The sequence below is a fragment of the Stenella coeruleoalba genome, assembly GCF_951394435.1.
Source record: "Stenella coeruleoalba genome assembly, chromosome: 3".
Taxonomy (NCBI): domain Eukaryota; kingdom Metazoa; phylum Chordata; class Mammalia; order Artiodactyla; family Delphinidae; genus Stenella; species Stenella coeruleoalba.
In genome coordinates, this window is record NC_137148.1 from 156,286,756 (window position 1) to 156,314,011 (window position 27,256).

Genomic DNA, 27,256 nt, shown 5'->3' on the forward strand with positions numbered 1-27,256 from the left:
CACTGACTCATACTGAGATTACTGCTGATTAGACCTTCTAGGTCTTTTTCATAGAGGCTGCCCTAAGCCAAGTGATTTTACCTTTACGAGGTTCAGCCTGTTCATTCAGCCTTTCAGGATACTTTTTGAATCCTGATTTTTCATCCAGTCTTTACTCTTTCTAGCAGCTTTGTGTCACCCGTGAAGGTGATGAGCATACTTCCTGTGTTTTCATGTAGGTCAGTGGTTCTTAACCTTCTGGGATTATGGATTCCTATTAAGACTTTAATGAAAGCTGTGGACCTTTCTGATGAAAAATACTTATTTGTGTATATGTACACAGAGTTTTCAATAAAGTTTAAGAGGTTCAGATGCCTGTTGAGGCCTCAAGTGGTCCACGGACCCAAAGTTAAGAACGCTGCTCTAAGTTATTGATAAAAGTATCGGAAGAGTGTGAATGAACAGACCCTTGTAGTGTGTTTCTAAAAACCTTCTAAGATGGTTGACATTATTCCATTAATCAGCACTTCTGGGGGAGTGGGGAGGGCATTTAACCATTTTCTAATTTACTTTATTGACTTTGCATGTAGTACATATTTCTTTGTCTTATGATATCATAAAAGACATAATCAAGTTCTTTGATGGAAAAAACAAATATATTGTATTTACTTTGTTTCTGATTTGCTAGGAAGGAGAAGAAGTGTGTTTTTATGGCATAATAGTATGTTATTTTCCTATTGCCACTGTAATCAATTACCTCAAACCAGGTGGATTAAAAGAACACAAATTTATTATCCTACAGTTTTGGAAGTGAGAAGTCCTAAATGGGTTTCACTGGGCTAAAATCAAGGTGTTGGGCAAGACTGCATTCCTTCTGGATGGTCTGAGGGAGAATCCATTTCCTTGTTTTTTCCAGCTTCTAGAGACTGCCTGTATTCATTGGCTTATGGCCCCTTCCTCTATCTTCAAAATCAGCAGTGAGGCATCTTCAGAGCTTTCTGTGACTCTGATCTCCTACCTCTCTTCCACATTTAAGACCCTGTGATTACATTGGGCCCACCCACATAGTCCAAGGTAATCTCTTTATTTTAAAGTCAACTGATTACCAACCTTAATTCCCTCTTGTCATGTTACCTAACATATTCACAGGTCCCAGGGATTAGGATGGAGACATTGGGAGGATTGGGAGGAGGGCATTATTCTGTCTCCCACACATTGTGAACCTGTGCAAGCACCCCATGATTATAGCTTCCTCTTCTAAGTGTCTACAAATTATTCCTTGAATAATTATTTCTGAAATTTTTCTAGGGATTAATAGTACCCTAACTAGCCCATAATCTACACAGTCCATCTTTATCAGTTTATAAATATTGGAGTGCTATTTACACAGGTTAGTTTTCTAATGTCTCTCTTCTATGATTGCTCAAAGATCATTGTCAGTGATGCAGTTTCTCATTTGCATGTTGTCACCAGACTATAATTCATCTGGATCAGAAATCCTAAACTCATGTGGGACAGCTCTTCAAATACTCATTCAGCAAATAATTATTAAACACGTGTACGGCAGGCAGGACAAGAAGTTCCTTCATGCTGTCTGGTGGCTGTCTAGTGGAAGAAGCAAGGTGAGTCAGCCCCTGTGTATTGTCTAGTGGTGAAAACAAACATTAAACAGATAATAACACAAGTAATAATTTAATAATAATTCTTGGGGAAAGTATCAGGATGCTGAGAGAGCATAAATGAGAGAACTAACCCAGTCTAGGATGCTCAGGGCAGGCTTCTCGGAAGAAACGATGTTTAAGCTGAGGCTAAAGCAGGAGCAGATATTAAACTAAGAGGGGCACAGAAAGGAAGACCATTTCAGGCCAGGAAAATATATGAAGACCAAAAGGTACAAAGAAACCCTTGGTGTGCTTGAGGAACTGAAAGGAGTTGAGAGTAAGGGGAAGAGTGGTATACAGCAGAGGTGAAAAGGTGGGTCAGTACTTTCTAGGCTGTGTTAGGATTTTGGACTTTATCCCAAGAGGAGTAGAAAATTACTGAAGGGTTGATTGGTTCGTTTGTTCGTTTAATTTTTAATTATGGTAAAATACATGTAACATGAAGTTTACCATCTTAACCATTTTAGATGTACAGTTCAGTAGTGTTGACTAGATTCACGTTGTTGTGGAACCAATCTCCAGAAGTCTTTTCATCTTGCAAAACTGAAACCCTATACCCATTAAGCTATGCCTTTCCTTCTCCCCCCAGCCCCTGGCAGCCACCCTTCTACTTTCTGTCTCTATGAATTTGACTACTCTAGAAACCTCATATAAATGGAGTCATACAGTATTTGTCTGCTATAACATACACAGAAAAATACACCATCATAAGTCCACAGCTTGATGAATTACTACAGCGACCACATTGACGTCACTCTGAACCTTGTCAAGAAATAGAGCATTATGAGCTCCACAGAGCTCCCTGGGAGTCCCCTTTCAATCACTACTTCTCCCTTGCTCCCTTCCCAAAAGTAAATACTGTCCTGACTTTGAACACTAGAGATTATGCCTGCTTTTTAACTTATATACATAGAATCATGGTATGTATTCTTTTTCATCTTGTGATTAGTTTCTTTTGCTCACATCATACTGGTGAAATAAATTCATGTCATTGCATATAGCAATAGTTTTGTCAGTGATCCAGTGCATGAATATATCACATTTTACCTATTCTGCTGTTGAAGGACATGTGGGTTGCCTGTTTTTTGACTGTTACAAGTAATGCTGTCATAAACATGGTGTACATGTCTTCTGTTACATAAAATATATAACATTTTATTGGAGGTATGCTTAGGGAGTGGAATTATTCTCTCCCTCTCAATTTTCTTTCAAGCCTGGTATGTCCACAACAGTTCATCGTCTTTCCTCCAAAAATCTGTTTCTCCTCCAACGTTTGCTGTTTCAGTCAACACCACCTTCTACCCAGTGTGTTATGCCAGAAACTAGGACATCATCTTTAGACCCCAACCCCCTCATATCTAATTAATTACCAAGTCCTGTTGATCCAAATTCCTGAATATCTCTAAAATGTATCTACTTCTCTCCACATCCATTGCAACCTTCTCTAATCTCTTACCTAGACTGTGGCCTCCTAACTGGCTTCCCTGTGTCTGCTGGTGCCCTCTCTAACCCATTCCCTGTAGTACTGGGGCACAGACTTTTTTGGTTGTGCATGTACATTTATCCCCAATATATGTATTATACTTAGAAATGTTAAACCACACTATTGGTCTTCTTTGACATAGTACCTTAAAGCCTAACACTTAGGTTAATAGCTAATAACAGCTGTAATAAGTGTATTTCTAATAGTGTTTCATGATCATTTCTAATTTGGGGGCTTTCTTTTACAAATCTGATTAGTTGGGTTTTTTAAAACCTTTTATGGTAACTAAAAAGAGGTTGTACAAGAGTAGAAATGTCAGCTCTTCCAATTTATTTTTGCTTTATTTTGTAGGGATGTTTTTAAGGCATTGTCCATTTAATGAGGGACATTTAGTTAAAAGTAGATGGTATCATGTATAAATCCATGTAACTGAGTATATATGCTATTTTGCAATAAACTGAAAAAACACATGTGTGAGGGAGTCACTGACATCCGCTTTACATTTGTGGGATCACTCTTCATTCAGGATACCTTAGATACCATATGAGATACACAACCATCTGCCATGGGTTGAGAAAGGCAGCCTGTGTTAATCCATAATTAAATGTCATTAAACCTTTGTTTCTCATTTATTATTACAGAGTGATTTTTTTTAAAGTTGAGTAAATTTAGAAAGGTCACTAGATACAAGATCAATACAAACACACACACAGTCAATTGTACTTCTGTATGCCAGAACAAACAATTAGAAAATATATTTTTAATATCATTTAAAATGTCATTGGCCTTGAAAACTACAAAATACTGTCACAAGAAATTCCAGAAGACCTAAGTAAATGGAAAGACATCCCATGTTCATGAATCTAAAGACTTAATACTGTTATAGTGACAGCACTCCCCCAAACTGACCTACAGATTCAATAACCCTAAGAAAATACCAGCTGGCTTTTTGCAGAAATTGGCCAGCAAAATGTATGTGGACGTAGAATTGTCAAAACAATCTTGCAAAAGAAAAACAAAATTAGAGGGCTACATTTCCTGATTTCAAAACTTACAAGTCACTGTGGACTGGCATAGACATATAGATCAATGGCATAGAACTGAGAACCAGAAATAAACCCTTAATTTGTGATCAATTGATTTTTGACAAAGGTGCCAACACAATTGAGTGAGGAAAAGAACAGTCTTTTCAACAGAGGGTGCTGGGACAACTGGATAGCCAAGAAGACTGAGAAGGAGAAGGAAGAGACCAAAGAAATATATATTGTCTTAAAAGTTAAGTGGTTTGCTACCTCTGACACTGCTGAGGAGGATGGCATGCTGAGGACTGGGAAGTAGTCTTTGCATTTGATGATGTAAAGCAAAGTGACTAGAAATTTGGAAGAAAGCAACTATAACATTTTTAAGTTTGCAAACACCAGGGCAAAGAAAGCTGGGTAATTATAAATTATTTTAATGGAATGAGAGATTACTTGAAGAAACCAGCATGAATGCACAAGCTATGAACAGCAGTTTTACTGAACTGGGAGACCTATCCTAAGAATATATTTGCTTTCTTATGAACTCAACCCATTTCCAGGGTGCTTTAGCCTTGCTCTGGTCGTCTTAGTTCTCAGGTTGTTCTCCTTTACAGGGAAACAAGCAAAAAAGTTTTTGAGAAATGTTTTCATCCATTGTTTTGTTGGCCCTGAGCGGTGGACCTATTTCTTTCCTATTCTTCTTGCTCAGAAAAAACTTAAATCTTTTGGGAAGGGATTGAGAGAAGCCCCTTTGCTTGTTCCTGTCATTATCGGCAACTTTCAACTCTTTCTGGGCTTTTTAGTTTTGGGGAGAATTTTTATAAGTTTATATTGTCATCCTGCATTGGCCTTTACTTTGTACGAGTCTTCCTTAAAGTTGAATTTATCTTGTGCATTCTTGCTGGCTTCTTCATTTCCTTTCTCATCAGGATGATTTGTAATTACCCAGCTTTTTTGCCCTGGGTTTTGCGTACTGTAAAATGATAGGTTGCTTTCTTCCAAGTTACTAGTCACTTCACAGTCTGGGTATATGTTATGTTCTGGGTAGCATTTTCCTCTGGTTACCCCTAGCAATTATCCTTTGGGAGACAAAATGAACAGTAAAGCAGATCAGGAACTTGTTAGACATCCTGCTTTTAGCTAAATGAGATGTCTGCAGTTTTGTAGATGACTGGAACCCCTATCAGTACTCTATCTTGTCTGCCAGTTTTGTGATCTGTAAAGAACTTTTGTATTTACTCCATTTGGCCAGTTGACCTTGGTATATTGCCCCCGTCAAAGTCTCATTTCTATCTCTCAGACATATTCTGAATTCTTCTTTTCACTTAAATTTTCTTGAAGGATGAACATTGCCTTGATGTAAAATAACTGCTTTTCCTTTTTTCCTCCGAATAGTAGGTTCTTAGGTAAAGTATTCTTTTCTATTATTATCGGCCAATCTTGAGACCCACTTCAACAAATCTCATTGGTTATTTTGTATATTTAGGATAAACTTTAAATATTTTTCTCATTACTTACATTTATTGGTTTACAAACATCTCAGATTATGAAAACTTTAAACTTCCTGTTCTCATTTGTTTTCTTACATGAATAGTCTCTCACCGTGTTATTTTTTTTCTAATTGTCCTCAATAGGGACTGATTTCATGATTTTTTTTCATGTTCTCTTACCTCCTTCCTCAGCAGTTTCACTTAAAGTCCTTCCTTCAGTCAGTGGTTAGTTAGCCTCTGGACAAATACTTCTCCTGTTAGTGTGAGTGACATTGTTCCTAGCCCGTAATTTTTTTTTTTCATGAGAATGAGTCATCTCTTTTAACTAACATCATTAATTCAAGGGATAACAGCAATATCACACACTTAGCTAGCACCTGTGAAATGTAAGAAATAGTGGGGAACTGTGTCAATAGAAATTTGCATGAAACAAGGACCATTGTTTTTGTGTATGGTGTAAGATAGTGGTCCAGTTTCATTCTTTTGCACGTGGCTGTCCAGTTTTCCCGTCACTGTTTATTGAAGAGACTGTTCTTTCCCTATTGCATGTTCTTGGCCCCTTTGTAGGAAATTGATTGACCATATATGTGTGGGTTTGTTTCTGGAGACTATTCTGTTCCATTGATCTATGTGTCTGTTTTTATGCCAATATCATACTATTTTGATTACTGTAGTCCTGTAATATAGTTTGAAATCTGGAAGCATGATGCCTCTAGCTTTGTTCTTCTTTCTCAAGATTGCTTTGGCTATTTGGGGTATTTTGTGCTTCCATACAAATTGTAGGATTGTTTATTCAGTTTCTGTGAAAAATGTCATTGGACTTTTTGTAGGGGTTACACTGAATCTGTAGATTGCTTTGGGTAGAATGGACATTTTAACAATATTAATTCTTCCAGTCTGTGAGCACAGATTATTTTTCCATTTATTTGTGTCTTTTTCAGTTTCTTTTGTCAGTGTCTTATAGTTTTCATTGTACGGGTCTTTCACCTCCTTGGTTAAGTTTATTCCTAGGTATTTCATTCTTTTTAGATTTGATGTATTTATTTATTTATTTTTTATTGACTGCGTTGGGTCTTCGTTGCTGCACGCAGGCTTTCTTTAGTTGCAGCGAGCAGGGGCATTGCAGTGCGAGGGCTTCTCACTGCCGTGGCTTCTCTTGTTGCAGAGCACAGGCTCTAGGCTCACAGGCTTCAGTAGTTGTGGCATGCGGGCTTCAGTATTTGTGACTTGCATGCTCTAGAGCACAGGCTCAGTAGTTGTGGTGCATGGGCTTAGTTGCTCTGCGGCATGTGGGATCTTCCTGGATCAGGGCTCGAACCCATGTCCCCTGCATTGGCCAGTGGACTCTTAACCACTGCACCACGGGGGAAGACCCTATTTCATTCTTTTTGATGTGATTGTAAATGCGATTGTTTTCTTAATTTATCTTTCTGATAGTCTGTTATCAGTATATAGAAACACAGCTGATTTACATATATTGATCTTGTATCCTGCAACTTTATGGAATTTGTTTATTAGTTCTAACAGTTTTTTGGTGGAGTCTTTGGAGTTTTCTATATACAATATCATGTCATCTACAAATAGAGACAGTCTTACTTCTTCTTTTCAGATTTGGATGCTTTTTATTTCTTTTTCTTGTCTAATTGCACTGGCTAGGACTTCGAGTACTGTGTTGCATAAAAGTGGCAAGAGTGGGTATCCTTGTCTTTTTCCTGATCTTAGAGGAAAAGCTTTTAGGTTTTCACTGTTGAGTATGATGTTAGCTGTGGGCTTATCATTATGTTGAGGTACATTCCCTCTCTACCCATTTTACTTTGTTGAGAGTTTTTATCATAAATGGATGCTGAATTTTATCATATGCTTTTTCTGCATCTATGGCGATGATCATATGACTTTTATCCTTCTTTTTGTTAATGTGTATCACATTGATTTGTGGATGTTGAACCATCCTTGTGGTGGGAGGAATACATGATGGATAGGAGCCAGCAGAAAAGAGAGCCTCAGAAATAGTTGTATTCAGTGTTATGATGCTTTTGTGGAATGGGGAGTGCTGTGGATAAAATAATTAGCACTTGTGTATGTGTACTATGATACCATGATTGTACAAGGACCTAGCAGTGATTTTTAGTTATTTTGATTTATAGCATCTCTTATGCATGAAGTATTTGTTACATCAGTTTTAATAGAAATTATTTCTGAACATGACTTTTCAAGTTAAGTGATTTGAGTTAGCCATCATTTAAAATTACTGTTAAGATGCTTTTTATTATGTCATGGAGAACATCCAACAGATATATATAAGTTCTAAGGATGTAAAAAATAATCAAAATCCATTTGAGATCTACAGTAACTAAGTATAGAAGACAAACGATAATGGATAGCTATTGGCAATTAAACTTGCTGACAGTTCAGCTACGTATGACCCTTCTTGCAATGTTGATTGATATATCCAGCACTCTAGGTGTACAGAAGATATTATATTGTTTCCTTTTCCTTTAAAATTCTATATGAAAAGGCAGTGAAAAGTTTGTTTCTTCAGAATATATCCGAAGAGGTTAAAATTGGTGATTAATAGATCATATTTATTTTACTTCTTAAAAATATTAGATGCAAAAGTAAAAAGTAGGTAACATTTGAGAGCCTAGATAATTAAAATGTTTTGTTCAGCCTCTTCTCAACATGAGAAGCAGAAGACAATGGAATATTATCTTTAGTGTGCTAACAGAACAATAACAATCTAGACTTTTTACCCTAATTTATCATTCAAGAATGAGGGAAAGTGAAAGAAGTTTTCAGATGTGTAAAGACAAGTTTACCTGAAAAAGCAAGTTTACCCTTAAAGATCTTCATTGAAAGAAGTTCTAAAAGATGTAGAATAAGTGAGAAGGAGGAAACACAGAAGGGAAAATTGAGATGTGAGGAGTACTGTGATGGTTAATTTTATGTGTCACCTTCACGGGGCCACAGGGTTCCCAGGTATTTGGTCAAACATCATTCTGGGTGTTTCTGTGAGGGTATTTTTCGATGACATTAACACATAAATTGATAGATTGAATAAAGCAGATTAAAGCAGGTTGCCCTCCCTGTTGTGGGTGGACCTCATCCAGTCACTTGAAGGCCTGGATGAAACAGAAGGGCTGATTATCCTCCAAATAAGAGAGAATTCGTCTTGCCTGACTGCCTTCAAACTGGACATTGGCTTTTTCCTGCCTTCGGAGTTAAACTGAAACATCATCGCGCCCTGGGTCTCGTGCCTGCCAGCCTTCGGACTGGAACTCCACCATCAATTCTCCAGCTTGCTGACTTACCCTGCAGATCTTGGGACTTGTCAGCCTCTGTAATTGCATGAGCCAGTTCCTTACAAAATAAATCTCTTTATACACACAGAAATATCTTACTGGTCTGTTTCTCTGGAGAACCCTGACTAATGTAAGGACTGACAAGCATCTGTAGGTAAAGTTTAACAAACATTGACTGTATGAAACATTGAGGGGATAATTAAAGTAAGGTGGAACTGCATAGTGGGCAGTTACACATACGATGAAAGGTGGTGGTTGGAGTCTCATTCTGAAGTGGGGGTGAATGGTCGTCTCCCCGGAGTACATTCACGTCCTAATCCTTGGAACCTGTGAATGTGGAAACGTTATTTGGAAAAAAGGTCTTTGCAGATGTAATTAAATTAAAGATCTTTAGATGAGATCATCCTTGATTGCATAGGTGTGTCCTAAATCCAATGATGAGTGTCTTTATAAGAGACAGAAGTGAAGAGACAGACACAGAGGAGAAGGCCATGTGAAGACAGAAGCAGAGGTTGGAGTGATGCAGCCACAAGCCAAGGTCACCTGGAGCTCCAGAAGCCAAAAGAGGCAAGCAAGGATTCTCCACTAGGACCTTCAGAGGGAAGATGGCCCTGCCAACAACCTTGATTTAAGACTTCTGGCCTTCAGAACTGTGAGAGAATAAGTTTCTGTTGTTTAAACCACGAAGTTTATAGTACTTTGTTATGGCAGCCCTTTTAAGAGCCTTGTGTTATTAAGGAAGAAGATAGAGGCATTGATTAAATGTAAACTTTTTATCAGGTATGCATGTTAATTTTTTAAGGGTAACTTCTAAAAAATAGAACTTGAGTATGAAAAGAGGGTAATAAGAAAAGAGGGTAATAAAGAGGGTAATAAAGAAAATTTTTTTTATTCATTCAGAAGTGGGGGTGGGGGTAGTATAAAGAAGCTTAGGGATAATAAGAACAAAGTAAAGTAATAGAAACAGATACAAATATGTCATATAACTTAAACAAACTAAACCTGGCAGTTGAGACTCCTTTTGCAGTCTAGTGAAAAAGAAAACTGTGGACTTCTTCTCAGGATAGTGATCAGTACAAAAGTAAATAGGATTAAAGGAAACCAAGTATACTGAAACACAGTATCAACGTATTTAAAATATTTGTGACATAGTAATAGATGTGATTATTAACATATCAAGTAACAAGCTCTTGGTGTGGGTTTAATAACTTTAATTACCAGTATTTTGAGATAACAAAAATTAATGTAGTTGCTATTGGTTACAGAATTACAGATGAAGAAAATGCTAAATGTCAGTTAGCGTTTAGTGAAAGTAAAGACGATTTCCCTGGCCTCCTGGATTCTACCCATGTATCCTTGTCAAGAACCCTTGCTTTAAATGTTAGTCTTCATATACTACCAAATGTAAGGTAGATAGCTAGTGGGAAGCAGCCGCATAGCACAGGGAGATCAGCTCGGTGCTTTGTGACCGCCTGGAGGGGTGGGATAGGGAGGGTGGGAGGGAGGGAGACACAAGAGGGAAGAGATATGGGAACATATGTATATGTATAACTGATTCACTTTGTTATAAAGCAGAAACTAACACACCATTGTAAAGCAATTATACTCCAATAAAGATATTAAAAAAAAAATGTTTGTCTTCAAGTGAAGCTCTCCACTCCTGAATAGCTACCACTCCCCTCGAAGGAGGGAGGCAAAGAATTGGCATCACAGCTGCCTCCCTGTGTCAAAGGACTTTTCCAAGAAGCTTTCTTCTTATGATTTGATCTTCTTGGTGGGTTTGAGTTGCCAAGGATCCTGATGGATTAAGAGAGCCCCTCAGCAGGGATAAAGCCCCAGTCTTGACCTTTGCCACTTGACTCACATGAGAAGTGTGAGTGCTCCAAGTAACAAATTCCTGCTTAGATTGATTACAGATAAGGAGGACATTAATCCTGTGTCAGAACTGGAAACTCCAAGGTAGGGCAGCTTTCAGGGTTCAGAGATTCAGCACTCAGCAGTGTTACCAAGGATCTTGTCCCTTTCAGTGTCCCTTTGTCATCATAGCTTTAACTTTATCCTAAGATTGTTCCCCTCTTTATCACAAAATGACTGCGAGCAACAACTGGAGTCACATGGTTCCTATTCACAGCCTGTGGAAAACAGAGAAAAGGCCTCTCCTTCATATGTAATTTAACTTCTGTGTGCCTCATCTTAGATCGTCTGTCTACCTCCCTCCCCCCTAAAGCTTGCTCTCAAGTAGGTGTCACTTAAAGCATGACTGTGTAGAGGTGATGCCCAAATTAAATTAGGTTTCTGTTTCTGGTTTTGGTTTGGGATGGGTTTTTTTGGCAACTGATAGAATCCATTTGAAACCTCAAGGTGATCCCATGGCCTTGCCTGGAAGTGGGACAAAGCTGCCAGGAAACAAATAAATTAGAAAGTGACTGTCCATACACCTGCCTACAGGTGCTCTCCTATGCCTCCTTCTGTGTGAACCAGTAAAGACATTCAAGAATGTCTGTTAGCTCATCAAAGCAAGACCATCTCTTCCCTGCATTTAATTATCTGTATTCCTCTCCTGATTCTTAGCATTCTGATTTAGTTGTATATATTGGAAACTATGGATTTATAGAAGTAAAATTTGAAAAATAGTTTCTCAGAAAAGGGCTGATTGGCATGAAATGTTAGTGAGCATCGTTATTCCAGTAAAAAAAAGTCTGCCATCAACGTAGAGAGAATTCTAGCTCTGGAGAGTCTTAGACCTATGTCCAAGTGGTTTGAGTGTTCATGTGGAGGGAATGGAGTCAGTCAAGAAGACTAGGAAGGAGGGCTGTGAAGGAAGAGGAGGAAGAGGAAAGCCAGGAAGATGAGAGCCCTGAAAGCCAAGAGAGAAGAGTGCTCAGCTGGGACAGATGTTACTGCGAGGTCAGTTTGGAAGAGGATTAGGCATGTCCTGGGATTTAGCAACACCGAGGTTATTGGTGCCTTTTAATTAGAGCACTTTTAGTGGAGTGGCTGGATGCAGAGATTAAAATGTGATGAGGAATGGGGTGGATACTGAGGAGATGAGAATCACAGGTACAGGCAGCTCTTGAGAACAGTGGCAGTAAAATGGAGTCTTTTGAGATATCTTTCCTTCTTCTCCTTTATTTTTAAGATGGAAGAGACAAGCAGGTTTAAATGAGAGGAAAAAGAAAAAGAGGGAATGATCATTAATACAAGGTTCCTGAGAAATCAAGAAGGGCTAGGGTCCAGATCACTTTTGCAGGCCATTATGATAACAGATCCTAACAGAAAAAAAATATAACAGAAGTATGGGGTAGGGGGATTTTAAAAAGTATATACAAGGTTAAGAGAAAAAATTGAAACTTGCAAATAAGTTAGCAGAAAGTTAAAACAAAAGGAAGAGTAAACATTTTCAACTAGACTAAACAACTGATAAAGATAAGTAATAAAAAGAAATAAGATGTTAGATTTCAGTGAAAGTGTAGAAATAGTAAGAAAGTAAATTTATCCATGGAAGTGTGAAGGGATGAAAGCTAGATACTTAAGTCCAGTAGCTGAATGTATAAAATTAAGAAAATTGGGTGAAAAACAAACTTGTGGTTACCAAAGGGGAAAGGGCAGGAGGGAGAAATTTGGGATTAACAGATACACACTACTATATATAAAATAAACAACAGGGACCTACTGTATAGCACAGGGAACTATATTCAGCATCATTTAATAACCTATAATGGAAAACAATCTGAAAAAGGATATATATATATGTATACATATACACACATACATACACGTACACACACACACACATATATAAAACTGAATCACTTTGCTGTACACCTGAAACTAGTACAATATTGTAAATCAGTTATACTTCAATTAAAAAAAAAGTTGGGAACAAAAATAAAGAATTGTATTTTTTCCTTTGAATCATAAAATTAAAATTTAACAAACGGAAAATAAAGACAAGGTAGAAGTAAGAAATCTAAAGATTAAAGAGATTATAATTAATGTGAAAACAGAAAAGCAAATAATCAGAACATACTGATAATGGAAACATCTAAATTTAGGGTAACTAGTTAGGCTCATTTTTATTTTTACTTCTTTTGTAGGAAACAACTGATAGAACATTACCCCTGTCAGAACATTACCACATGAAACAGAGAGGTCTTTCGCACAGCTTTTTCTTTATATCAGGTCTTGCTTAATCTCCCTCTGTCATTCTTCTCTTGCTCCCGTCATCAGGTAAGTTAAGTGTCTGCTGTATGCCAGAGATACTGGCAGAGATGCTAGATCTCATGCTTTAGGAGAGACTTAGAATAAACAGCCAGTTACTAATAAAGTGTGATAAATGCTAAAATAAATGGAATCTCAGGGTACCATGGAAACATGAATAAAACACCCAACTCAGCCTTAGGAGACTGGGAAGGCGTTCCAGAGAAGATATTTTAGCACAATCCTGAGGCTTAGGAGGTGGTCAGCAAAGGAGTGGTGGGACTGGCATTTAAGGTGGAGGAAACAAGACACGCAGCCTCTGAGAGCAAGAGTCACATTGGGGTACCTGTGCTGCGTGCCTAAGGAATCCAGCAACCATGCATCAGTGCCCTAGCCCCACAAGGCTCTTGCAAGTTCTCAGGGCGCAGAAGGAAACATCACCCACACAACAATGTGGACATCACTACTTAGCAGATGGAGTGTTTGCATTTTTAAGAAATGGTGTGAAATTATTAAGTGAAATTAATCAAAGTGGAGAACTTCCGGCTGCTCTGGGGTAGGGAAGAGAGATTTTATTTATTTATTATCCACTCAGAGAGCCCTTTAAATATTCATATATTTAATATCAGCCTTTCAATATATCATCTTATTTGATTTTCACAAGAGTTTGAGAGAGGCTCTTAATCTTTGTTCTGTGTTCTTGTGCTAGTCACTTGTACACCCGCCTCCTTTCTGCTTGAGCAGTTTTCAAGTGTTTTAGCCTCCAACTTCCACTAAACCTTGAACCATTATGTTGCTCTTTTCCTTTCCTAAATTTCTAAGCACTCTCTGTGTTGGCACTTTAAACTACCTAGCTGATATTTAATTTCTGTGACAGGCATGCCTCCTCAATACATTTAGTGGTTCTTTAACACTTAAGACCAAGATGTTTGGTTCTATTGTATTTCTCTTTGGTATTTAGTACGATGCTGAGCATTTAAGTTAGTATTCGTTGAGGTGAGGATTCCATAACTGTTCCTGTCCAGAATTGTTTGGTTCTTGTCAAGGAATAAATAAAAGTCTCGTAACTATTTCTGGACTCAACAGGAAAGGCCATACAGAAAAAAACTGAAGTTTTTCAGTGATGTAAAATTTTTTTCCAGATTTACTGAGATATAATTGACAAATAAAATTGTAAAATACTTTAATATTTTATATCACCTATAATTTCATATTTTCATTATGACTTTTAATGAAAAAAATTTACTGGTTCATAGATCTTTTATGCCATACTACCATGTCTTCACTTAATAAATTGCTTCAAGTATAAACAACTGGTATTAAATTTTGCAGTAGTGGTACTTAATCACAATCAGTCATCAGTCCTCTTGGGAATTTGTTTTAGAGCTGTTGACATTATTTTCATTGTTCAAGTTATTTTTTGATTACAGAAAAGAATAGATAGATAAAATAAACGTACCATGGTACTGATTATGAAAACCCCTTATTTTCTTTTTCTGAATAACTACTTCCTTGAACAAGAACTGGAATTTCTTATTATTGCATATTATATTCTTACTGATACAAATGTTTTCAAAGACCTTTTGTGAATGATGATTTGGATAAATTTGGGGGAGCAGGAACATTCTTTTGCTCATACAGTCTGTTGTTGGCATTTGTTTTGATAATGCAGTTGTTCATAGAATCTGTTCTTAGTGGGTGGGCATTCCTTAAGAGAATTTTAAAGTTTTCCTTCAGTGTATTTGATTTTGCTCTGTTGTTGCTCCCCTCGGTGTCTTTTCAGTGTTAGACATTGTGACAATTAGTGAACTGCTGTTCTTCTAAGTTGACAATGATACTGTCAGAGCATCAGGGAGAAAGAATGAAACAGAGTGGTAGTTATTAGGAGCAAAGGGTATGGAGTGGAGGTGTGCTGCCGGGCTGTGGGTAGACTTCACACACATTTGTGTAGAACATCCCCATGGCACCAAGCTGGATCACTAGGACAAGATAGGATGGCACCCAGAAAACTAAGGGAAGGGAAGTTAATTTTTTCAGCACTCAAGGGTAGAAGAATTATTATAGACTTTTTCACATACGTAACTCTGGTAAGGTAAGAATTGTATTTCAGTCTTTTTTTTTTTAATTGGAGTATAATTGATTGACAGTGTTGTGTTAGTTTCAGGTGTACAGCAAAGTGAATCTGTAATAGAAATACATGTATCCACTCTTTTTTAGATTCTTTTCCCATATAGGCCATTACAGAGTATTGAGCAGAGTTTTTTGTGCTGTACAGTAGGTCCTTATTAGTTATCTGTCTTATATACAGTAGTGTGTATGTGTCAGTCCCAAATTGGAAGATTGGGATTGACACATACAGTCTTTATAAATTAGTAGAAATAGAAGATCAGAAAATTGAACCTGTGACAGTGCTCGACTAAGAAATCGTTGATCTAGAATTTGGACCCCAGGTCTTGCTGCTTCCATAACTGTGTTGTTTTCTCTTTACTGCACTGTGAATGAGTAAGAAATCATAGGGAGGACAGGATAAGTCACAGGAAAAATAGTGAATGTTTCACAGAAGACAAGCATACAGATCTCTTCAGATATTCTTGAAAATTTTCCCAAGACAGTGAGGTTATCATAACACATTGGCTAAACGCTTATATTTTTAAACAGCATAATTATCTGTGAAACAGATATTACTGAAAGTAAAGTCTGTTTCAGGATTTCAAAGTTTCATGATGCCTTGACTGTGTCTTTCAATAGTTGACTACTAAAATCATGACATAAGCTTTTTTCTGTCTGTTTAATTTGACTGAGAAAGGACTAAAGTTTCAGAGTGCAGAAACTGTTTAAGGAAAAGGATGAGTCATAGTCGTCGACAATATCAACCATGGCGAATTGTGAAATCATTTATCTCCCACTTACTGTGTATTAGGAGACCCCTGGTAGCAAATATGCTCTCATTGCCATCCATCACCATGATAATAAGAGAATTTCTTTTGCTAAGCAATGTGCTTCTGGGGTGTAGAAAGCAAACATTTCCCCACTGGTGTTGTCTTTTTATACACTTTATTATTGATTAATATTTATTTAATATTTTCATTATTTATTTGCTTCTAGTGTTACCTTTTTGTGCTGTGTTCCTCTCCCTCCCTCCCTCTCAGCCCTCGAAGTACTGGTGACCGGCTCCAGGAAGGGCTTGGGCCCATTGTCCTCTGGCACTGCATACATACCTGCAGTCTTCAAAATAACATTTGTGACTTTTTTCCTCCTTCTGAACTGCCCTTCCCTTTTCATTTTAACCTGTTATAAATGCGAGGATGAGGAGTGGAAAGAGCAACCGGGACAGCTTTTTAAGATTTGCGAAGAGTGCCTGAGCTATGATTACCGTATTTGCAGGATCAGAAATTGATGAGCTTCAAGTACAAATTTAAATGTACTTGAAAAAACTGTCCCTCCAAATCTAGGACAATGACCATGTAATTTATTGTCCCAAGGGATAGTTTTGGTGTCTCTATGTATCTTGTTAGACAAGTGGATATAGTAAGTTAATATATGTATGCTAATGTGAAACTGTAGGGTAATATTTACCAGTAAATATAAATTAGAGGAATAACATCTTAATTCTAGTTTCATGTTATTTTAGCTAATTTAAACTTTCAAATACAGGCCTGAACTTTTCTAATTTCCTTTGACACTTACTGAGAAATTGGTTCAAGCATGCTTGAATTTCAACAAGACTGCTGGGTAACTGAACCAAAGTTTAGTTTGGCTTCCTCATTTACCCCAAGCAAAATCAGTCTCCTTGTGGTGATAGTGGGAGATGGGGATCAAGAGATGAGTAACTGCAGATGAATGAGCAAAAGTCAGGGTAGCTCAGTCACTTGGGTTTCTGGGGGGTTCTCTGTATTTGCGTTTTTTCCCTCCTCTCTTCACCAGCCTACGTTGGATATTATCAGTCTTTTATATTTTTGTCAATCTATAAAGTTAAACAGAATTTTTCACGGTTTTAATTTGCATTACAGGTAACATTTTAATGAAGCATCTCTCTCCCTGTGCAGATATAGATTCAGATTCATTGCATTGTCCTTTGTGGATGTATTTATAGCTCTGCTGGCAGTGAGCTGCTTGAAGTGCTGTAGAGCTGTATGGTATCCAGAGAATAGTTGAGCACTTTGATGAAGACTTGATTGATTTTATTTACTTGAGGAAAAAATTAATGTCTGTTTTCTTTTTCTTTTCTCATCTATTTAGTTGCTGATCATCTGGGCTGTGATCCTCAAACACGGTTCTTTGTCCCTCCTAACATCAAACAGTGGATTGCCTTGCTGCAGAGGGGAAATTGCACCTTTAAAGAGAAAATATCACGGGCTGCTTTCCACAATGCAGTTGCTGTAGTCATCTACAATAATAAATCCAAAGAGGAGCCAGTCACCATGACTCATCCAGGTAAACAAAAAAAGGAAACTGTAGACTTTGTTTTTCTTCTGAGAAATGATTGCTTTATAGGTAGGAATTCTACCTCTTGCTCAAACCATATCATTTCCAACATAATTCAATGATTATATTTATTTTTGGTATTGCCATTTCTTTGTTGAGATGCATGTCTTTTTTTCCTTTAGTTGAACTTTTTTCTTAAATAATGACCATAAAAGCCTGTAAAACTTGCACTTATTAAGTAACTGGCTGTGACTGAATCCTTAGTCATTTTACATTTTACTTGATAACTTTGAAAAATAATATATTAGATTTAGAATCATTCATCCAAGTTATATCATGGATTCTTAAGGATTACCTGTTTGAGAAGGATGCTTTTTATCTTATCAGGATAAATGTTGAAACTGACTTAGTAAGTATTATAATTACAGTAGTAATATTTCTTCATTTCTTGTGGAAGCATTTAGGATATTTCTAATGTACCTGTTTTAATAACAATAGTTGCAGTTTATTGAGCACTGCTGTGTATATGGCAGGCACTATATGGCTATGAGCTTTTTTGGGTTTTAATAGAATTTATTTTTTAGAGCAATTTTATGTTCCCAGCAAAACCTGGGCTTTTTTCAGACTGGGTTTTTTCATTTAGTAATATGCATTTAGGTTTCCTCCGTGTCTTTTCATGACTTAATAGCTCATTTCTTTTGAGTGCTGAATAATATTCCATTGTCTGGATATACCACAGTTTATCGAGTCACCTACTGAAGGACATCTTGGTTGCTACCAGGTTTTGGCAATTATGAATAAAGCCACTATAAACATTTGTGTGCAGGTTTTTATGTGGTCATAAGTTTCCAGCTCCCCTGGATAAATACCAAGGAGCATGATTGCTGAGTTGTATGGTAAGAGGATGTTTAGTTTTGTAACGAACAGTCAAACTGTCTTCCAGAGTGGCTGTACCATTTTGTATTCCCACCAGCAGTGAATGAGAGTTCCTGTTGCTCCACATCCTCACCAGCATTTAGTGTTATCAGTTTTTGTATCTTGGCCGTTGTAATAGGTTGTTTTAATTTATGTTTCTCTGATGACATATGATGTAGAGGAGCCCCCTTTTTATATATTTTCATAGCCAATCCTCACCATAACCATGTATGGTACAGGTACTCTCCCACTTACAGACCAGGAGACTGAAGCAGGCAAGGGCCAGCAGAAGAGAGGCTTAGACAAAGGTTTTTTGATGGTCTTTCAGTTCACCAGTTCACTCTCTTAAAATTGAAACCTAGATAAACTTTCATTCTGCATTCATAAAAATTTTAAAGATTAATGACTTATTTAAAGAATTAACTTTTTTTTTTTTTGGCTACGTTGGGTCTTCGTTGCTGCGTGCGGGCTTTCTCTAGTTGCAGCGAGCGGGGGCTGCTCCTTATTGCGGTTTGCGGGCTTCTCATTGTGGTGGCTTCTCTTGTTGTGGAGCACGGGCTCTAGGCGCACGAGCTTCAGTAGCTGTGGTTCACAGGCTCTAGAGCACAGGCTCAGTTGTAGCACATGGGCTTAGTTGCTCCACGGCATGTGGGATCTTCCCGGACCAGGGCTCGAACCCGTGTCCCCTGCAGGAGGATTCTTAACCACTGTGCCACCCAGGAAGCCCAAGAATTAACATTTTAATCATGTAGTTAATATTCACATAATCGATTTCAGACAGTTATCTTGCAAAGATCTCACCCTAATTGAGGGTCATTGATACTTTTGTGTGTATCTTGATAGGATAATGCAGACAGATTTAGATTTTATTGCTCTGACTTGTTTTCTTCCCTTCAAATTAAGAACTAAAAATTTTTTTTTGTAATTGCAAAAGTAACACATGCTCATTGTAGAAAAATTGAAACTAAAGAAAAGTTATAAAGAATAAAATAGAAAGAACATGTGATTTTCACTATCCAGAGATCACTTTTCATTTCTTCAGGGAAACCAAAAGGAAATTAAGGGTCAGTCTGATTTTGCAGGACATCGTGTGTGGGAACACTGAATTCAAGACTGGTTTTTCAAACTTTCAGTTACCAGGGGTAAGGTGGGGGGATAAATTGGAAGATTGGGATTGACATATACACACTACTATATATAAAATAGATAACTAATAAGGACTTACTGTGTGGCACAGGGAACTCTACTTAATACTCTGTAATGGCCTATATGGGAAAAGAATCTAAAAAAGAGTGGATATATGTATATGTATAACTGATTCACTTTGCTGTACACCTGAAACTAACACAACATTGTAAATCAACTATACTCCAATAAAAGTTTTTTTAAAAAAAGACTGGTTTTTCTGCTTAGGTCTCAGAGCAGGTGACAGTTTGCTCTCCTCAGCTGCCTTAGAGGTAAGAAAAACTTTGAAATTTTGGACCTTATCGATTTCTTCTTACTGAAAACATGAAAAATGAATAGGGAGAAATTCAGCTGAGCAGATTGTGTTTTTCTTCCTCTGTGATGTTATTTTACATACACAGAACCACAGAGAAGTAGCGAGAATGAGAGTCTTTTAAGTATAAGAAGATCTGGGGATTATTAGAGAGGGAATTGAATTTTTTTTAATGATTTTTGTTTAAAAAAGGAGGGAATTCTCTATAAATTAACATGGATTTCCCATCTGTGTTCCTTGAAATGTTAGTGTATCCAGATATGTTCCATAGATGACCCATGGAGAAAAAAGGTAAATGATAAAATAAGTTTTGGAAAATGCTTGAAAAGTATTCCACTATTATCCTAATAAACATAATGAGGTCTCTGAGAAGTCTTAAAGACTTGTTTTAATTGATGAACCTATGGTTTCCTAAATTTATTTGACCATGTAACTTTTATCACATTTTAGTATACAACAACAAAAATAAGGAAATTTAGGGATAGAGTTTGAGGATATATTCTTAGGAAATGGAACTTTTGTAAGGCAAATGGAATGTAAGAGCAATAGGAAATGGCTTTATGTTGTAATTAGATACACAGAAAATTAGAAAGAATAATATGAGACGGTGACTTGATAACAATACTTTGGAGAGAAATTTAGCACCATCTGATACGTTAAAGAACTCACACATTGTGATCCAGTAATTTCACATCTAGATACGTGCTCTGGAATACTCTTCAAAGTTTGATGTGCGTGTGGATCCCCTGGAAATTTTGTTAAAATACAGATTCTGATTCAGTAGGTCTGGGGTATAGCCTGAGATTCTGTATTTTTAATAAGTTTCCAGGTGAGGCTAATGCCACTGGCCCACAGATCTTGCTTTGAGAAATAGGTAAAGACAAGAAAACTAGGTTTTAGTCTCAGATTTTTCACTGACCTCCTCTGTGATGTAGGCCACGTTGCCTACTGTGTGGGAAGACCTTTTTCGTCTCTAAATCTATTTCTCTGGAAGGCCATGAATCCCTATTATGTAGGATGACAACATAGAAAATCTTTATGCTCTGAGAACCACTTGTTTTCCTGGCTCATTAATGTGTCACTGCTTCTCTCTCCCTCCATAGAGCCCCTTCTTTTCCTGTTTCTACATGAGGTTCAAGGACCCTTCCATCAGAGTCACTAGATTCCCCCAGTGACCTATAACTCCACATCTCAAGGGGTAGACCCAAAGATCCATGCTTTAGTCCTCCCTTGCTCTCATGTCAATTCTATCCACCCTTCATTTAAGAAAAGAAACCTTTGTGCTATGCGTTGTGACATGAACTAATACGAAATGGTAAGAGTTGAAAAAAGACCCCTGGTCACACCCTCAGTGAGTTTACTATCCAAGGCCCCTGCAGTCTTCACGGTGTCTTTTTGTACCTCTTGACAGTACTGTCCTTTTGCTTTTATGTTGTCATCATTTGCATACTAGACTGGCAGTAGAGAGAAGACTGCGGGTTTCTTTAAGTTAAAGTTTGTGTCTTATCTTTCTATTCTCTGCAGTGGGCAGCAGAATACCTTGAACAAAATAAGTATGTGCTACATTGAAATGATTTCATGAAGACATTTAGCTTTGTTAAGGTTTCTTTCCATTTAAGGATATATTTTATAACTAATTTTTAAATTTCACATTGTTAAGTATAGGTATTTCATTTTCTTGCCTTGTTGATGATGTTTCAGGAGCTTGTTCATGTTTGTTCTAATGAATGCCCTTCATCTGGTGACTGAAGGACATCTTTTCTGGCGTAGTGTCCATGACATCACTGACAGGAAAGACCGCTCAATTTGTGGTTTTATTTGTTACCTCTAGTTGGCAGAATAAGTTCTTTGTAGTGAACAGATATGTGGCAGTGTAAAGGGGGAAGTTTTGGGCTCTTGGATAGTTTAAAATAATGCACATTAAAATAATACACATTTGTCTGAAAGTTAAGGATTTATTTTCCTGGTTTTTAAAAATTGATATAGACTTTACTGTTTAACAGTCATAAATTGTGTCAGATCATTGTCAAATTGGAGATCTCTTTTATAGTTTTATTTGTATGTCTGTAAGAATCTGTGGACATTTTTTTCATTGTTAATGGGAAGATGAAGTAATTTAGATAAACATGTAACCAAATAATAATGTTGCTTTTCTATCTTTATGTCAGTTAGCAGTATCAAATGCTGCTTAGTGTTTCTTTGGCTGGTTGAATAGAATTAGTTAAATAGCTCTTCACCTTTTTCCCATCATATTCTGTTTTAAAAAAAAAGTATATAGCTCTATATTTATTATCTAGCAATGAATAGAAAAAAAACACTTTGTAAAATATAGAATAAATCACTTTGTGAATAGTAAAAATTCACACTTTATGAAAACAAATAAAGATAAATCACAAACATATTGCAAAATATCTTTAAATATCCATAATTTGGGGCCACTTAGTGTCAATCTGTTATTTTATTCTAAAGCCCATCAAGAAAATGGGCTTTTAATAATATATATTATTAATATATAATAATACATTATAATATCAATATAATAGTCATACTATTGTTTTAACTGTTTAAAGTTTTTAGGTTCTAATTGAATATGGATTTAATTACCTCAGAAAAGGTTGAGCTTGCATTAAATGTACTGCTATAGCAGGAAACAGAGTCTTAATTGTATCTTTTGGCCTGAGTTTGCATATATCTCTTCTGTATCTTCCATATGATCCATCTACTTTTTCAAAAATTCATAATTATCAAGAAAAATCTGACACTGAAACATATAGGCAGTAGCTTTTAAAAAATAACAGCCTTTTGGGCTTCCCTGGTGGCGCAGTGGTTGAGAGTCCTCCTGCCGATGCAGGGGACACGGGTTCGTTCCCCGGTCTGGGAAGATCCCACATGCCGTGGAGCGGCTGGGCCCATGAGCCATGGCTGCTGAGCCTGCACGTCCGGAGCCTGTGCTCCACAGCGGGAGAGGCCACAACAGTGAGAGGCCCGTGTACCCCCCAAAAAATAAATAAATAAAAATAACAGCTTTTTAAAAAAATGACTGCTGATGATTCTGTTTAAAAACATTTCTTATAAGCTCTAAATTTGTCCTTTATTTCTCTGGAAATGGAGCGCCCCTCCCTCTGCCAGATACTTAAGACAACTTATCTTCTAGCCTTCCTGTCTAACACGGACATTGCAGGCTCAGCATCCTGAGTAAATTGTTTGGACTCATCACTTAATTTGCCTTTTTTAAATTAATTAATTTATTTATTGGCTGAGTTTGGTCTTTGTTGCTGCGTGGGCTTTCTCTAGTTGCGGCGAGTGGGGGCTATTCTTCATTGTGGTGCGTGGACTTCTCATTGTAGTGGCTTCTCTTGCTGTGGAGCACAGGCTCTAGGCTTGCGGGCTTCAGTAGTTGTGGCTCACGGGCTTAGTTGCTCCGCGGCATGTGGGATCTTCCTGGACCAGGGCTCGAACCTGTGGTCCCCTGCATTGGCAGGCAGATTCTTAACCACTGCACCACCAGGGAAGCCCCTTGATTTGCCTTTTTATCTTGCCTGTGCTTATCCTTTCCTCTCCAGCAACAGAAGAGGAAGAAGCTAAAATAATGTAAAGGATCTGCGTGGGGTTTAGAATACTGGCTTAGAAATCAGGTCCATAGGTTACAGGACAAAAGACATTTTTTACTTGGTTGCTTTTCGTATGATGATGACCTGGATTTACAGTTGCAAGCTCAGAATTAGTCCCACAGGCACAGCTGCTAAGGAAGATGATGCAGCCTGGCTGCATGTGTCAGAGGTCTGGTGAGGCTACTTACCCCTTAATTGATGCCTTACAGTGCTCCTCAATTCAGGTTTTTCAGGGGGTGGGATGTGAGTCATATCGGGGCAGGATAATTCTTTGCTCTGCAGAACTGTCCTTTGTATTTACAGAATGTTTAGCCTCCCAGGCCCATTCCTACTAAATGCCAGAGGCACCCCTCCATGTTTGTAACAGTATAAAATCCCCCAGAGTTTCTAGACAGTCTCTCCCTAGGAGGGCTTTTCTACCTACTGTCAAATTCTAAGTCTGCAGAGCCTTTAGAGGAGGAATGAAAAGAGATCCTTTGTTGGTGAGGGTAATGGCAACAGAAAAACTGATGAAGGGAAAAGTGATAGGCTTTTATATTTACTCACATATAAGCATTTCTGGTGTTCTTTTTTTCTTTCTACAGTTACAAGTTCCATCTGGTGTCATTTCCCTTTCAATATAGATAATTTTTTTTAATCATTTCTTGCAGTGCAGATCTGCTGTGATGAATTCTCTCATCATTCATTTACCTGAAAGTGTCTTTTTTTGCCATCATTTTTCAAGGACTTCAGATACAGAATTCTGGATTTCAGCACTTTAAAAGTGTTGTTTGTTTTCTAGCCTCCTTTTTTTCTGATGAGTTGTTCCCTTTTATAGAATGACTCTTTCTAAAAATAAACCTTTTAGAACAGATTTACATTTACAGAAAAATTGCAAAGATAGTACAAATAATTCACATAGACCCTGCACCCAGTTTCTCTTATAATTAACATCTTACTTTAGTATGGTACATTTGTTATACTTAATGAACCAATATTGGTACATTATTATTAACTAAAGGCCATACTTTATTGAGATTTCTTTAGTTTTTATCTAATGTCCTTTTTTAGTTCCAGGATCCCATCCAGGATATCACATTACATTTGGTCATTATGTCTCCTTAGGCTCCTCTTGGTTATGACAGTTTTTTGAGGACTACTGTTCAGGTATTTTGTAGAATGTCCTTCAGTGGGATTTGTTTGTTTTTCTTATGATTACACTGAGGATATGGGTTTGGGGAGGAAGACCACAGAGGTAAAGTGTCATTCTCATCATATCATATCATGTACTACCAATATGAGTGATCACTGTTGATGTTGACCTTGACCACCTGGCTGTTTGTCAGGCTTCTCCACTATAAAGTTTCTCTTTTAGGACTTCTTTAGTGGTCCAGTGGTTAAGAATCCGCCTTCCAGTGCAGGGGATGCAGATTCAATCCCTGGTCGGGAAGCTAAGATCCCACATGCCGTGGGGCAACTAAGCCCACATGCCGCAACTACTGAGCCCACACGCCACAACTAGAGAGCCTCTGTGCTGCAACTACAGAGCCCACGGGCTCTGGAGGCCGCATGCCACAACTAGAGAAAAGCCTGCATGCCACAACGAAAAGATCCTGTGTGCTACAACTAAGACCTGATGCAGCCAAAACAAATTATAATAATAAAATAAATAAATAAATAAAGTTTCTCTTTTCTCTCTTCCATGCAACACTCTTCAGGAGGTCATTGTGCACAGCCCACACTTAAGGAGTGGGGAGTTAGACTTCCCCTCCTTAGGGTAAAGTATTACATATTTACTTGGAATTATTTCATCTGGATGATTCATCTCTACTCTATAATTTATTCAGTCATTTATATGTATCAGTATGGACTCATGGATATTTATTTTATACTTTGTATTGTAATACAGTGTTACTTATTTTTTTGATCAAATTATTTCAGCTTTGGCCATTGAGAGTTCTTTCAGTTGACTCCTGTGTCCTTTGACATGTTGCCATTACCATGGGTGTCGGTTTTTTGTTTGTTTTGCTTTTTTGAGGACTTCCTTCTTTTCTGGTTCTGTAAGATGCTCCAGGATCATCTTGTGTATATTTCCTGTCCCAGTCCTAGAATCAGCCATTTCTCTGAGGAACCCTAGTTTCCATTTATTGGAGAATGATATTAGAAACCAGGCTCTGGGTATTAAGTGTACTTGTTACTACTAAGGTTCTGTTGCTTCTGGGCCTTCCCAGTTGACAGAGCAAGGAAATATATGTGTGTATACTAATACCTGTATATGCACATATCTATAAATATTTCTACATATAACCATTTGCATCTATATTAAGCTAAGAATAAGTTCATACTTAGGTCTCCAACTCTAATCCATTACATTCTAATCCATTACATTACATAGATCATTCTAATTTTCTCTCTTTGCTTACCTGTAAACTCCCACTCCAAAAGCGAGAAACCTGGCTGACACTAACCACCATCCATTTTCTTAGTTGTTCAGTTCACAGAGCTCTCAGACTTAGAAGTTCTTAAACATAAGTAACATATTGTAAGGCCTTTGGAGTGCTGGTGCTTGGTGTGAAAGCTAATGTAAATTACTTTCTTCTCAACTTAAATCTTCCCTGGCTGGAATGCCTAACTGTGTACTTAACTTTTCTTTCTCCACTCATTAAAAATTTTTTATCAAGAACTTGTACCTAATCAAACTTATAAGCTTTTATACAGCAAAGGAAACCATAAACAAAATGAAAAGACAACCTATAGACTGGGAGAAAATATTTGCAAGTGGTTCAACTGACAAGGACTTAATTTCCAAAATATACAAACAGCTCATATAGCTCAATATCAAAAAACAAACAACCCAATCGAAAAATGGGCAGAAGACCTAAAGAGACATTTCTCCAAAAAAGACATACAGATGGCCACTAGGCACATGAGAAGATGCTCATCATCACTAATTATTAGAGAAATGCAAATCAAAACTACAATGAGGTACCACTTCACACTGGTCAGATGGCCATCATTAAAAAGTTTACAAATAATAAATGCTGGAGAGGGTGTGGAGAAAAGGGAACCTCTTACACTGTTGGTGGGAATGTAAATTGGTGCAGCCACTATGGAAAACAGTATGGAGGTTCCTCAAAAAACTAAAAATAGAGTTGCCATATGATCCAGCAAACCCCACTCCTGAGCATATATAAAGACAAAACTATAATTCAAAAAGATACATGCACCCCTATGTTCATAGCAGCACTATTCACAATAGCCAAGACATGGAAACAACCTAAATTTCCATCAATAGATGAATGGATAAAGAAGATGTGGTATATATATATATACAATGGAATATTACTTGGCCATAAAAAAGAATGAAATAATGCCATTTGTAGCAACACTGATGGATCTAGAGATTAATATACTAAGGGAAGTAAGTCAGAAAGAGAAAGACAAATACCATATGATATCACTTACATGTGTAATCTAAAATGTGCCACAAATGAACATATCTATGAAACAGAGACAGAGAACAGACTTGTGGTTGCCAAGGGGGAGGGGGTGGAGGAGGGAAGGATTGGGAGTTTGGGATTAGTAGATGCAAACTGTTATATACAGGATGGATAAACAACAAGGTCCTACTACTGTATAGCACCGGGAACTATATTCAGTATCCTGTGATAAACCATAATGGAAAAGAATATGAAAA

The 27,256-nt window shown here is 37.4% G+C and overlaps 1 protein-coding gene and 1 long non-coding RNA gene across 4 annotated transcripts in view; both read left to right on the top strand.

The window, feature by feature from the left end:
• Positions 1 to 27,256, top strand: part of RNF130 (ring finger protein 130) — a 133,111-nt gene that overhangs the window by 12,058 nt on the left and 93,797 nt on the right. For all 3 annotated transcript variants that reach the window (XM_079917476.1, XM_079917475.1, XM_079917477.1), the window contains exon 2: positions 17,371 to 17,565. In XM_079917476.1, coding sequence (XP_079773602.1) covers positions 17,371 to 17,565 — 195 coding nt within the window. The remainder of the gene's footprint in view (positions 1 to 17,370; positions 17,566 to 27,256) is intronic.
• On the top strand, positions 337 to 13,143 carry LOC307184168. The gene is made up of 3 exons (XR_013827676.1): positions 337 to 1,053; positions 1,453 to 1,601; positions 13,029 to 13,143. It is a non-coding gene; the product is annotated as an uncharacterized lncRNA (long non-coding RNA).